The sequence below is a fragment of the Nyctereutes procyonoides genome, unplaced genomic scaffold, assembly GCF_905146905.1.
Source record: "Nyctereutes procyonoides isolate TBG_1078 unplaced genomic scaffold, NYPRO_anot_genome, whole genome shotgun sequence".
NCBI classification, from domain to species: Eukaryota; Metazoa; Chordata; class Mammalia; order Carnivora; family Canidae; genus Nyctereutes; species Nyctereutes procyonoides.
Genome location: NW_026575146.1, coordinates 40,312,481 through 40,328,180, shown reverse-complemented (window position 1 = coordinate 40,328,180; position 15,700 = coordinate 40,312,481). Strand labels below are relative to the sequence as shown.

The window sequence follows — 15,700 nt, the reverse complement described above, 5'->3', positions numbered from 1 at the left end:
TAAGCTATCATAAATATATTTTATGTAAACCTCATGGTAACCACAACACAAAAACCTCTATTAGACACACAAAAGATAAAGAAATCAAAGCATACCATTACAGAAAATCATAAAATCACAAAGGAAGCAAGCAAAAAAGGAAGAAAGGAACAAAAATATTACAAAACAACCAGAAAACAATGAATAAAATGCCAACAGTAGGCTTATACCTATCAATAATTGCTTTACATATAAATGGCCTAAGTTCGTCAATCAAAAAACAGAGTGGCTGAATGGATTTAAGAAAAAAACCAATAACACCCAACTGTATGTTCCCTCTAAGAGATACACCTCAGCTTTAAGGACACACATAGACTAAAAGTGAAGTGATAAAAAAAGATAATCAATAAAATAGAAACCAAAAGACAGCAGGGGGCAGCTGTATTTACATCAGGGGAAAAAAAAGAAAGAAAAAGAAGGTCATTATATAATGATAAAAGTGTCAATTAATCAAGAGGCTATAATAGTTATAAAATACCTATGCACTTAACATAAAAGCACATATTATATAAAGCAAATATAGAAAATTTAAAGAAGGAAATACAGAGAAATGCAATACTAGCAGGAGACTTCAAATACCCACTTCCAACATGGATAGATCATCCAAACAGAAAATCAATAAGAAAACATTAGAATTAAACTACATGTTAGACCAGATGGAATCAGTAATCAAAAATCTCCCAACAAAGAAAAGTCCATGACCAGATAGCTTCACTGATGAATTCTACAAAACATTTAAAGAAGAATAATATATCAATCCTTTTCAAACTCTTATTCTTCAAAACATAAGAAGGAACACTTCACTTCCAAACTCATTTTACAAAGCCAGCATTACCCTGATACCAACACCAGACAAGGGCACTCAAAAAAAGCAAATTACAGGCCAATATCCTTGACGAATTTAGATGCAAAAATCCCCAATAAAATATTAGGAAATTGAATTCAACAATATGACAAAAGGATCAAACACATACCATAGTCAAAGGGGATTCATCTCTGGCATTCTGGCATGCAAGGATGGTTCAACATTTGCAAACCAATCCATGTGATACACCACATTAACAAAATGAAGAATAAAAATCATGCATTCATCTCAATAGAGGCAGAAAAAATATCTGACAAAATTCAACATCCATTCATGATAAAAACTCTCAACAAACTAGGTAAAGAGGATAGACAGTTCCACATAATGAAGTTGATATGTTACAAGCCCATAGCTAACATCATACCCAGTGACAAAATGCTTAAGCTCCTTTAAGATCAGAAACACAAGAATGCCCATTCTCACCACTTTTATTTAACCTAGTACTGGTAACCCAAGCCAGAGCAACTAGGCAAGAAAAAGGATTATAAAGGGCATCAAAATCAGAAAGGAAGAAGTAAAATTTTCTCTAGGTGCAGATGACATTGTATATAGATACTGTAAAAATGTCACTTAAAAAGTGTTAGATATAATGATCAATTTCAGTAATGATGCAGGAAACAAAATAAACAAAAAAAGTTGCATTTCTATACATCCACAATGAACTATGAAAAGAGAAATTAAAACAATCCCATTTACTACAGCAGCAAAATAAATAAAATAAAACAAAAATAAGTTATCCAAGGAGGATATATACTGTATACATTATATATATATAATATATATATATATTATAGTGTAAGACAGTGATAAAAGAAACTAAAAAAGACACAAATAAATAGAAAAATAGTCTGTGTTCAAGGATTAGAAGAACTAATATTGTTAAAATCCCCAAACTACCAAGAGCAATGTACAGATTTAATGGAATAGGGATTCCAAATGTCAATGGCATTTTTCAAAGAAACAAACTACAAAAGACCCTGAATAGCCAAAGCAATCTTGAAAAAGAACAACACAGGTGGAGGCATCACACTTCCTGATTTCAAACAATCAAGCTATAGTGATCAAAACAGCATGGTGCTGGCATAAAAACAGATACATAGATCAATGAACAGAATACAGCCCAGAAATAAACCCCTGCATATATGGCCAATTAATTTTTGACAAAGGGATCAAGAATATGCATTGAGGAAGGACAACCTCTTCATTAAATGGTGCTGGGAAAACTTGACAGACACATGCAAAAGAGTAAAACTAGACTCCTGGAATCTTATACCATATAAAAATAGCAACTCAAAACATATTAATGACTAGAAAGTAAGATACAATATCACAAAACTCCTAGAAGAAAACACAGAGAGTAAACTCTTTTGACACTGGGCTTAGCAATCATTTCTTTTTTGACACTAAAACCAAAGGCAATAAAAGCAAAAACAAGTCCATATCAAACTAAAAAGTGTTTGTACAGCAAAGAAAACCATCAATAAAATAAAAAGACAGCCTATGGAATGGGAGAAAATATTTGCAAACCACATATCTGATAAGGGGTTAATAGAAAACATACATAAGAAGTCAAAAGAAAAAAAAAAAACAAAAACCCAAATAACCCAACTTTAAAAAATGGGAAAAAGACCTATATACATGCTTTTTTTTTTTTTCAAGAAAACATACAAATGACCAATAGGTATATGAAAAGGTGCTCAATTATACACTGCTGCTTGCCACGTAGATTAGTACAGTCACTATGGAAAACAGTATGGAGGTTCCTCAAGAAATTAAAAATAGAACTGCCATATGATCCAGCAATGCCATTTCTGGATATATATCCAAAGGAAATGAAATCATTAGCTATTAAAGAAATATCTGCACTCCCATGTTCAAAGCAGTATTAGTTATAATAGTCAAAGTATCAAAACAACCTAAGTAAAGTGTCCATCAATGGATGAATAGATAAAGAAAATGTAATATACAAATATACAAGGAAATACCATTCAGCCTTTAAAAAGAAAATCCTTTATATAAGAAATAGTGAAATGGACTATAAAGGGAAAGGAGAGAAACTGAGTGGGAAAAAATTAGAGCGGAAGACAAACCACGAGACTCCTAACTCTGTGAAACAAAGGGTTGCAGAAGGGGAGAAGGGTGAGGGAGATAGGGTGGCTGGGTGATGGGCAGTGAGGAGGGCACTTGATGGGATGAGCACTGGGTGTTATACTATATGATGGCAGATTGAAGAGAGTAGCAAAGTGGCTGCCAGGGGTATAGGGAAAAACGGAGATTGGTAAAAGGGTACAAACTTTCAGCCTTGAGATGAATAAGGTCTGAGGAAATAATGTATATAACATGGTGACTACAGCTGATAATACTAGACTGTACGACTGAAATTTGAAGAGCAGAATTGAAATGATCATATTCATTCACACACACACCACACTGGGGGCAATCTTTCTACAAACGTCTGTGTATGTATATATGTATGCGTGCATGTGTGCGTGTATTTCAAAGCATCAAGATATTACAATTTTATTTGTGAATTATACTTCAATAAAGCTGGGAGAAAAAAGAATACATGAAATAACTTAAAGAAAGGCTTCAAAATACCAGTCAGAACAACTGACAATCTTTATATATTTACTTCCATTATTAAGGGGTAGAGAATTCAGGTGATTACTCTCTCAACTTTTACATTAAAAAGAATAGTGCTCTAATTAACGTTTTACCACATTTAAAACTCCTAAGCTAAAACAAAACAAAACAAAAACACTCCTAAGCTAATTGCCAACAGAAGACAGCAATATAAACTGACAAATGACAAGTCAGTATCTAACAAGAAAAATCATGAAGATTCTATAAAATGAGCATATTCTTGCCCATATACATCAAACTATAAAACGCTAAGGCCTGGTATTATGATTAAGAATTATAATACTGATTTTGGGATTCTTGGGTGGCTCAGCGGTTTAGCGCCTGCCTTTGGCCCAGGGCATGATCCTGGAGTCCCGGGATAGAGTCTCACATCAGGTTCCCTGCATGGAGCCTGCTTCTCCCTCTGCCTGTGTCTCTGCCTCTCTCTCTCTCTCTCTCTCTCTCTCTCTCTCTCTCTCTCTCTCTCTGTTTCTCATGAATAAATAAAATCTTAAAAAAAATTATAATACTGAGTTATATCTGAGCCTGTAACTGATCAAATTTTTTTATACTGAATTTAGGGAGCAAATTATTGGGAATAATATTTGACAGATATAATTAAATTTTCAAAGGGATACTCAATTAATTAGCTGTTAATATATGCAACCAGAAGGTTACTGGAAAGCCATTTGATGTATGTAGAAATCAACAAAATAAAATTTCTTTTCAAGTATGAATCCTGATTCCAAGTCCTCTTAATTTAGATATTATCTAAGTACTGTTTACCACGTTGCTTATTTTTGGGTTAAAGGTAAACCATTAAGATCACTAAAAATAGCATTCAAAATATAAGGATATTTCATTACAATCTCATCCAAATATCAATGTTTAAAGAATGAAGAATATAACCACAATTTGGAATAAATATGTAGCCTAGATTTTAAACTTGTATTAATTCTAAAACTGCTCTTAACCATCAAAATCTTTGTACCTTTCCACTATTTAATTAATTTAATGAAGTCTAACAGTATACTGTAATATAATAAAAGAATGAAATAAATGTCTTACCTAGTTACTTTGCAGTTTGATTCAATCAAGTCATTTTCAAAGTCAAGCAGGCCGGAAGGCAGATTATATTCCAATGGGGATGTTAGTCTTTTCAAACGCAACAGACCAACACAAAATTTTGCTCCCATTTCTTCCAACTCTCGGGTACCAATCTGTAAACCCTAGAAATAAAGCAATTCCAAATAATTTCATATTATAATTAGGGTATTTGCTATCTTCTGGTTGTGTCTCATAATTACATAAATGAAATTTATAATTATATTAATAAAATTAAAAGGTACTTTGGGCCTACAAACCCAATAAGCACAATGTCTTAACAATATAAATATAAGATCATTTTCAGTGTCAAAAAAACATTTCTAAAATGTTTATTCTCATTCATTACACGCAAACTATTTTCGCTAACACACTGGAAAAAATAAACATTCTGTGGTTATATTACTCTTGGAGTTCATGTGTGAAATTATATTTTTGCAAGACATTGGTAGTATTTCTCGTAATCCACTACTGTCAAAATCAAGGTCCTGATTTGTATATCTTAGCATTAACATATAGATATTTTTTTACTGTATGATAAAAGAAACTGGCAAATAAAAAACAAAAGAAAGCTAACTATGTTAAGTTAAAAACAAAAAAAGAAATCAAACAGATCAAGGCCATTGATGCCTTGCCAATTAGGAATGCTCATTTCAAATTTGTTCTACTGCAGCAAAAAAAATATTTTACCACAACTCATTACCATGCCAACTGACAGTTTCCTAATAAACAATGTAAGGTTTATCAAAAGTTAAACATTACCACATGAAATGATAAAAATGACCTATAAATTGGGACATTGTTTATTGTTTAATTTTTTAAATTAATTAATTTATTTATTCATGATAGACATAGAAAGAGAGAGAGGCAGAGACATAGACAGAGGGAGAAGCAGGCTCCATGCCAGGAGCCCAACACGGGACTTGATCCTGGGACTCCAGGTTCGAACCCCGGGCCAAAGGCAGGCGCTAAACCACTGAGCCACCCAGGGATCCCCTATTGTTTAATTTTTAGATAAAAATGAATCTCTAATATAAGTGAAATTCTAACACCAACAAAAGATGCAGGTGAAAATGAGAGCACACATCATTTAGAGAGAAGGTACTTTATATGTTTTTTTTTTAAAGATTTTATTTATTTATTCATGAGAGAGAGAGAGAGAGAGAGAGAGAGAGAGAGGCAGAGACACAGGCAGAGGGAGAAGCAGGCTCCACTCCGGGAGCCCGATGCGGGACTCGATCCCGGGACTCCAGAATCACGCCCTGGGCCAAAGGCAGGCGCTGAACCACTGAGCCACTCAGGGATCCCCAAGAGAAGGTACTTTAAAACAGCTTTTCAATGACCAGACTAAAAGCACACAGTAAGTGAAGAAAATAAGTTGTTAAAACTGTTACTTACCTTACACAAAGCACATGCCTTTATAAAATGATTGACTTTTTTTTAAGATTTATTTTTTTATTTTATTTGAGAGGGAGAGGGAGGGACAGATGGAGAGAATCTTTAAGCAGATTCCCCACTAAGCAAGGAGCCTGAGTCAGGGCTTGATCCCATGACTCATGAGATGATGACCTGAGCCGAAACCAAGAGCTGGACACTCAAACGACTGAGCCACCTAGGCACCTCGATTGACTGAATGTTTAAATAGTTATCTGTCTCCAAATATTCTAGGAAATGTAACCTGGCTTTATTAGAACATTTACTTGCCTTCTTAATTTATAGGCTTTAGAAAGGCTATGACTCTTAATTAGTTCACAGAAAATAAAGATCATTTACAGCCTAAGATTCAGTAATATAAGAACATTCTTGAGGTTGAACATTGTTTTTTAATATAAGAAAAGAACTATTTCTTAAAACATTAAGCTCACACAACTTATTAACTAACAAATCTGAAAAGTATACAATGTAGGGGCAGATGGGAGTATATGGGAATTCTGTACTTTCTATTCAACTTTGCTATGAATCTAAAACTGCTCTAAAAAACAAGCTTTATTAATAGCAAAAAAAGCTTATAAAAAGTTAATGTTATGATCACAGCACTGAATTTGGCTTAGTAAGAGACACTTCTCTGCATAAGAGTTTTAAATCAACATTAACTCTATTAACTAATCGTATAAAAAAAGAAATTAGGGCAGCCTGGGTGGCTCAAGCCCAGGTTTAGCACCTCCAAAGCCCAGGGCATGATCCTGGAAACCCAGGATCCAGGCCCGTGTCGGGCTCCCTGCAGGGAGCCTGCTTCTCCCTCTGCCTGTGTCTCTGCCTCTGTGTGTGTGTGTGTGTGTCTCATGGATAAATAAAATCTTTTTTAAAAAATTAATATTTACTAGGTACCCACTTTTTTAAAGTCTATATTTTTTTTAAAAAATAACTTTTTAGAAAAATGGTCTAACATTTTGTTTCAAAGTTTTAGCTATTTTTTAAACTGTGGTTTTTTTCTAATGACCAAAGAAATTTATCAAAATGCAAATACAATGTTTTTAAAAATCCAAAGAAAAAATAAATAATAAAAAATAAAAATCCAATGAAAGTCTATCAGTAGAATCCAAATATAATAAGAAAGCATGACTGCCATATCCTATAGTTGATTTCAAGGCGCATGCAAACCTGTTTCTCTTACTTCTCTTCCTGCCCCCAAGGGCTAGTTTCAAAGACACTGATGCTTTAAGTTGTCTCCTCCAGTCTGAGTAAAGGATCTCTTTAAGAAGTATTTTACAGTCTGTTTCCATAAATCATACAGCCTAAGGGTTTTCTCCTTGGAGACACCTAGGGTCTTATACAAAAGTGATTCTCAAGCTTTTTGCCCATCCTACACACTTATAGAATATGAGACTCTTGGCAAAGCTGTCCACTACAGCAATGATTAGGAAACAGGGGCTGGGAGCTACAGTAGTGCTCTAGGACACCTTCTCTCTTATCACCATCATGTCGTTAGTAGATGAGAAGTCATTATTTTACAGTATTTGTTTTTTTTTTATAGTATTTGAAGAGAATTCAAAGCATATTACATTTTAGAAAAATAATATACTGTGGTCAACCTAAAATTTAGGGAAGTCACTCAAAAGAAAATACTGCAATTTCATGAAGTTCTACTCTACTAGGCCCTGAAAGTTTGAATGTTGTTAGTTGCAAGAACTTAAATTTTCTTCCATTTGATATAGACTGAAAAAGTCATGATTTAGACTCTCCAATTAAGCTTTTTGTCAACTATAATATGTTGACATTTTTAATACTCGCCATTTGGAAGATTTTTAACTCTTTCCAAAGAAAGTTACAACCATCTTTGAGAGGTATATGAAAATCATTATTACATTCAGCTTCCTCTTGCCCCATGCCAAACCAAACCAAACCAAACACAATGAGGAATAATTAGCATGACACCTGAAAATCTTTCTGTGGCAAGAAAAGTATTTGTACTATTTATTTGTTTGCTGTTGATTATCTAAAGCTCCAACTGCCCATTAAGTTCTCAATCTTCCAAATTAAAAAATTCAGTCACCTAATATTTTATTAGTCTCACCTGGGTGGCACAGCCAATTAAGCATCTGACTCTTGGTTTCAGCTCAGGTCGTGATCTCAGAGTCATGAGACTGAGCCTCACAGCAGGCTTCGTGCCCTCAGTGCAGAATTCTCTCTTTCCCTCTGCCCCCTTCTCCCCATTTATGCTCTCTCACTCTCACTCTAAAAGAAATACTTTTTTTTTTTTAAAGTCTATGACACCAGAGAAAAGCAGTCTTAGTAAAGAAAAATTTTAGTGAAGGGATATGCATTTAAAAGTTAAACACACACACAAATCTAAATACATAAAACTTTATAAATGTATTTATTTCTAAATGTACAAAAATACATCCAACAAATTAAAATGATAGAAAATTTTTATTAATAATGTACTACTTGTACAGCTCATTTATAAATTATCAATATTTAAATATGTACCACAACATGCTTTCTTAAAAATTATGAATTTAGATGGGCTCATCCAAGATTTCATAAAGACCCAAAGCAAGCTATTTAAGTACAGAGAAGTAAAAAATAATTGTGTATGATTCAATTCCATTCTTGCAAACTATATATAACTCAGTATAACAAATGTATCATTTGATATATATTTGAAAACCCCCAGTATACTATATGAAAGGGAAGTCCATTAAATAATTTTTACTGCTTGAAATCCTGTAATGTTTTACCTTATATTTTCCCTGATCGCAGCCACATAAAGTACTTTCCATGGTATAGCTTCTTTGTACTCCTATCTCCCTCCAAACTACAACACGTGCTGTGGATTCCTTAGATTTTTCTACTACAAAGCTACAGCTGCTCATGCAAAATGCTGGGGCAATATGGCTCAGTATCTTAGGTAAAGTCTGCAAAGATAAGAATGATAAAATATTTCAAGGAGGTTTTTTTTAAATAATATTTTTTTTTCATTTTTAAAAATTTTCATGAAAGCACAGTGATTAGAGCAGGGCCATGTGGATCTTCTTGCTTTGTCCCCGCCTATTCTAAGCATTAAAATAATTCTTTACTAATTTAGAATTTTCTGTTTTCCAAGACGAACAGTAATCAGTTAGAATGGAAAAAAGGATCACTTTCACAGTAGCAACCAATAAATGAACAAAACCTATTCTAAAAAATGTTTACAAAGATGAAAATAAAACACATGTTTAAAAAACAAAGCAACTTTAGTCATGAAAGATGACCTGTTAAGAGATTTAACATTATAAATATCAATAACCTCTAAATTAACCAATAAACCTAAGATAATCACAATCAACATGCCCATGACATTTTTTTCAACTTCCTATCATTCTCAGGTTCACCTGGAATGTGTAACCATGAGGACACAGCCAGGGGCACTCTGAGAGAAGCTTTGACTAGAGAAAAGAATCCAACAGATATTAACCTAATTATATATGTAGGGGAAGTTAAATTGTAATACTGTGTAGGAGTAGATACATTTCCAGAAAGAATTCAGAATTAGAACCAAAGGCAGATGTTAAAATTAGAATTATTAGTGGGGAGAAAACTGATCACTCACTCACTGCTGGCACCACTGCAGAGCCACTGAGAGAAATAAGCCACACTCTTTAGTTAAGTTCAATTCTAACTGGACTGAGAATTTAAACTCATAAGGAGTAAAATTTCAAAATGAAATTAAAAACAGTAAACATGGAACTTCATTTTTTAAATCCTGGGATAAGAAGTCTTCCTAAACCTCAAACCCAAAAGTCATTAAAAACAAAAAAAAAAAAAGAAATTAACAAATATGATACAAGGTTGTTGGTTTTTTTTTTATGCAAGTTTTAAATTACCATACACAAACAAAAACATTTTTCAATGTATTTGTACTAAACAGTTGTCTTAAAAACAGTAATAATTAGAGGACCAGTATAAAAGTAAACAGAGAATAGGAGAAAATGCCCTTAAAAGAGAGGGAGGGGTCATAATTGGGCAAACATATGAAGAAATACTCAACCTCATTTATAATTACAGATATGCAAATTAAAACAATCAGACAATTACCTGCCCTAGGTGGCAGCATGATGTCCTAATGGTGGGAAACAGCACTGCCAGTCATTACGTAGGGCAGTATACAATCTTTATGTAGGGCAAACTGGCAATACTAATTAAACAACCACTAACAGGTCAGATGACTAAATACATTTTGGTACATCTGTACAGTGATAAAAATGAACAGCAATGCACACTGGCTGCGGTGGCAGATTAAAAACAGAACTTCATACACTACATGTATATATACTTAAGAACAAATGTGCTTAGAGGCAAGTCTCACAAAAAATATGTTAGAAATAAATGATTAGTGACTGAGAGAAGATGCCTTTCACTTACTGTGTTTTGTTTTTGGAGTTCTCATTTTTTATAGAACTCTAATCATTTTATTTACTTGGGAAAGGGGAAGAAGAGAGAGGACATCAGAAAGAAAATGGCCCTTGAGTTTCTGCTCACGGCAGTGGTATGCTACTAAAACTCTTTTGGGAAAATAACCTGAGGTGCTTTGTTGAAGCACAAATACAGTAGGAAAACCACTGTGCCCAAACAGAAAACCGAGGATGTGAGACAGCAAGATCTCCTTTCAGTCCTGGGCATGCCTCAAAACACACCCAGATGCATGGAAGCATGGTATGTAACAGATGGCTTCATAAATCAGCACAGGAAGGAGGTACTGTTGAATAAATGGTGCCGAGACAACCGGCTATATATGGGGAAGCTAAAATTAGATCCCAAGCCCTTGTACAAAAATAAATTCCCAATAGATTAAAAATCTAAATATGAAAAGCAAAAATTTTAGAATGTTTAACATGAAAAAATCTGAAACAAAAAAATGGCAAAATGGCAACACTTGCTGAATCTGACGAGTTCGTGCATGTTATTTTTCTATAGAGCTCTGCATGTTTGAAATCCAAAAACTCCAGACTTGTGGGTAATAATTACCCTGTATCCTGCATCTTCCACAACATCACATGAAGTGGCATTATTGTTGGTATGCCATACTGTCTCTTTGATGCTGCAGCCATACATAAATACATTCTTCTTTCGGGAATGGCCATGATAATCACAATAAACCTTGAAAATATATTTTATAAATTAAAAAACTTCAAATTCACATATTTCCAAATAAAGCTAGTTAGGATCAAGACAATTAGTAGAGGTCTGTGTTTCTTTGTCTTTTATATTGTAACTGAGCCACCATTTAACAAGTAGAACTAATAAAAGTAATAATATCTAGTTCTGAAAAGGATCTATGATTAATTCCAGAATAGCTAAATCCTTTCTAGGGCCTGCATCAACCCACCACTCCTTTCTTATGTATCTACTATTCATCACTTAAAAAAGTAAAATTCAATTATAGGTCAAATTTACAGCAGCAATCATCACTGATCCAAGGATTATTAAAACATTTACTTAATTTGAAAGAACATGAAAATGCTCTCAAAAACACTATCTAAAAAAAGATATGGTTTCAATTTAATTTTTAAGAGCATTATTTTTAAAATGAAAAATGAAGAACAGGCTTATATATCAATGTTGTTCCTTCTCTAAAGTTTTCCTATCTTTCCCAAAGGAAGATTACCTCATTTAAACAATAATATAATGGGAACATTATACACAAAAGCTGCTGAATACAGAAGCAGCATATATACACAATATTCATAAGAAAGGTAAGTAAAGGGCTTCTGGCAACTATAAAAATTAAACCTGATGAAATAAGAATATGGATACATTGTATTAATTTGACATCATTATATACTGATATTATGTAATTGATAACAGAAGATATTTTAAAGAAATTGCCTTTAAAACGAACACTTTTATAACCATAAAATTAAAAAATTAATAGAGACTTAATAAACAAAATCATTTCTTTAAATGATACTGAGTCTTAATTAAAATACTGAGTCTTAATTAACAAAATCATTTCTTTAACTAGACAAAGTACAAATACTTACCAGTGGTAAATGTTTCACAGCAGCCAGGTATTGTAGCAGCCCCTTAGCATGGTAAATTGTAGGATGTAAATCTGGATTTGGACTTTGCCATTGTCTATTCAAATCCTCTCCACTTAAAGAACAGCGGTGACTACACATATGTAAAACACAACCACAACAATAAACTCTTACATATATTTGACTTAATTTTATGATTTTCAGTTGAGAACTACTTAACAGTAAATATATTAGTCATTAAATAAAAACTTATTATTTGCTTTATGTATATTTTGTGTTACATGCATTTAACTGTGCTAATAGACTTTCAGATATTTAGGTCAACATTTTCAAGCTACATAAAAAAAAATTAGGAGTGCCTGGGTGGCTCAGTCTGTTGAGCCTCTCACTCTTGTTGATTTCAGTTCAGGTCATGATCTCAGGGTCATAAGATCGAGTCAGGCATCAGCAGGGATACTCTCTCCCTCTCCTTCTGCCCCTCTCTCTGCTCACACTGGCACACACATTTGTTTTCTTTCAAATAAATAAATAAAATTTTAAAAAAAGAAAAAAATTAATTCTCAATTCTTGAGTCTTATTCCAGGCTCTATAAAATTTATTAATGGTCACATTTTTTATTCCGACTATGTAATAATCATTTGTTATATATTAACATCCTGTACTTTGACTGTATTAGTTATGTAAATGTGGTATCTGGGAGGTGCCTGGATGGCTCAGTCGGTTAAGTGTCGTGTCTGACTCTTGATCTTAGTTTGGGTCTTCATCTCAGGGTTGTGAGTTCGGGCTCAGCGTTGGACTCCAGGCTGCACTGGAGCCTACTTTAAAAAAAAAGGAAAAGAAAAAGTGCTATCTGGGCTGGGCCCTCCCAAGAAAGAGAAGCATAAGAAAAATCTACATTCTTAAAAAAAAAAAATCTACATTCTTGCAAAAATCAAATATATTTTCATTTAATTGCAAGTATTAACTATTAAAAGCAACTGAGCAAAAGTGTAAACAAACTATCAGAAGGTGGTAAAGGCTGGGATCCCTGGGTGGTGCAGAGGTTTGGCGCCTGCCTTTGGCCCAGGGCGCGATCCTGGAGACCCTGGATCGAATCCCACGTCAGGCTCCCGGTGCATGGAGCCTGCTTCTCCCTCTGCCTGTGTCTCTGCCTCTCTCTCTGTGTGACTATCATAAATAAATAAAACTTAAAAAAAAAAAAAAGAAGGTGGTAAAGGAAATATAGACAGAATTCCAACTGGTGAGTATGTTCGTGAATTAAAACCAGACATAAAAATCTCATTTTAATTCCACAACACACTTCCTTTTTTTTCTTTTTTTTTTCCATAACACACTTTCTAAAAAGAAATTATTCTAGCTTTTTCATTAAAAAATTTCCTAAAATGTGAGAAATATCCATGCTACCTTTATTGAATAAAATTTGGTATCCTCAGATTTGCAGATATTCATGACAGCAAAACCAAATTACCATTGTTCAGAAACAGAGACCACTTCTAATTCCCACAAAAAGAAAACTGCACTAATTGTAAGCCATTTCCAATTATCTTGCAATATTTTCAGTCTAAAGAATTATAATTAATATAATTATAATAATAATTAAATTATTAAATTATATAATTATATATTATATAATATATATTATATCATATAAATATAATATATATTATATAATTATAATTATAATTATATAATTATAATTTCTGTCAAAATTATACCTCTTCCCATCAGGAAGAGGTCAGCATCTTTAAAAAAAAAAAAAAAAAAGTGGGATCCCTGGGTGGCGCAGCGGTTTAGTGCCTGCCTTTGGCCCGGGGCGCGATCCTGGAGGACCCGGGATCGAATCCCACATCGGGCTCCTGGTGCATGGAGCCTGCTTCTCCCTCTGCCTGTGTCTCTGCCTCTCTCTCTTTCTGTGTCTCTCATGAATAAATAAATAAAATCTTAAAAAAAAAAAAAAAAGGAAGAGGTCAGCAGATACAGCCAATATTCCTTAGTGCAGAAAGATCCCAGAAGATTCTAAATCTTAGAACAACTCAAGATCATGACGACAAACAAACAAAAAAGGAATGTAAGAGGCTATGCTAAAAATTTTCTCATTTCTTCCTTCTAGGGGGACCTGGGTGGCTCAGTGGTTGAGCATCTGTCTTTGGCTCAGGGTATGATCCCTGGGTCTTGGGATTGAGTCCTGCATGGGGCTCCTTGTGGGGAGCCTACTTCTCCCTCTGTGTCTTTGCCTCTCTCTGTGTGTATTTCATAAATAAATAAAATATTTTAAGAAATTTTTAAAATAAAAATTTTCTCACTCCCTGACACTGTGATTTTTCTAAAACAATTCAACCAAGGCATACATTTTATGAAATCATATTCTCATGGAATAAATACAGAATTTCTCAAAATACCATAGATACACAAAATGTATATTCCTTTAAAAATTTATCTTAAATGAACTCCCCACCAACAATTTCTTTGTTCTAGAAAACTCACTCAATTTGTTTTCCAAATTAACCTGCATGATCTTATTTTGACAAGTTTATACAGGATGACCACATCATCTACAGCATTTCTAAAGCAATTGCTTCACTTACTTTCCATTGATGACACCATCTGGATTTAGCATAGGGACAATTTTAAAAATATAGGATTCTCGTAAGCTCTGGGCTGTAGGATTATTACTCATGAGGTATTCCAACGTTCCCTTCATTACCCAACTCGCATTAGTTTCTCCAGGATGTACCCGAGCAGATAAGAAAACATAAGGGCGGTTTCCTAAAGTACACAAAAAGTCTCAAATTAAAATGAACAGCTACTAAGAATTTATACCATGTCTGGCTTTGGGGATTTAGAAATATTTCTATTCAACTGCGAATTCTGATATAAATTCATAGTAACACTCACTGTGCACCTACTATATAAAAGCATGCCACTAGGGCCTATAGAAAAAACAGGTAAAATCCATATAAGTGAGTGATATCTTAAAGGAGTTCATAGTATGAACATAACACAATAAATAGTATTTGAGTTGCTTATTTTCAAATAATTAATCCGACATATAAAACTAGTTCTTTTATATAATCTTGCTTTTTATAAAGAACAAGTATTTGGGAAAGTTTTAAATGTAAATTTAGTTTTCATAAAGTCGTGGTAATAAAAGGAAAATATCATTTCACGTTTCATAGTTGCTGTGATAAGCATAGTTAAAATAAGGTATATCTGTTCAGAGATTTACAAAGAAAATGTTTTCACTATACATTTAGATATACAGGTCTACAATATAACCACTTAGCCCACCTGCTCATATTTTCATGCTTAGCAAGCTCTTTCTCTTTCCTGAAAATACTTCACCTTCTTACCAAAATTAGAGCAGCTTTCTTATTTTTTCTATCACACTTGTATATCTGAGGCAACATTAAAAATATAAATGGCAGGGGAAAAAAGTAGCTAGTCAGTGCATTTCATAGGTTCTTGGTGGTTTTATTTATAAATAAAATTATTTTATTAGTTTATTATAAAATTGTAAAATCGTAATTGTAAATTAAATTTACAATTAAATTAAATTTATTATAAATTTACATTAATTTATAATAAATTTAATCGTAAAATAATACATGAA

The 15,700-nt window shown here is 33.2% G+C and overlaps 1 protein-coding gene across 9 annotated transcripts in view; it reads right to left on the bottom strand.

Moving 5' to 3' along the window:
* Positions 1 to 15,700, bottom strand: part of AGTPBP1 (ATP/GTP binding carboxypeptidase 1) — a 257,351-nt gene that overhangs the window by 93,863 nt on the left and 147,788 nt on the right. For all 9 annotated transcript variants that reach the window (XM_055310029.1, XM_055310025.1, XM_055310027.1 and 6 more), the window contains 5 exons: positions 14,676 to 14,856; positions 12,094 to 12,223; positions 11,078 to 11,209; positions 8,812 to 8,988; positions 4,595 to 4,755 (listed from right to left, as the gene is read on the bottom strand). In XM_055310029.1, the coding sequence (XP_055166004.1) occupies positions 4,595 to 4,755; positions 8,812 to 8,988; positions 11,078 to 11,209; positions 12,094 to 12,223; positions 14,676 to 14,856 (781 nt within the window). The remainder of the gene's footprint in view (positions 1 to 4,594; positions 4,756 to 8,811; positions 8,989 to 11,077; positions 11,210 to 12,093; positions 12,224 to 14,675; positions 14,857 to 15,700) is intronic.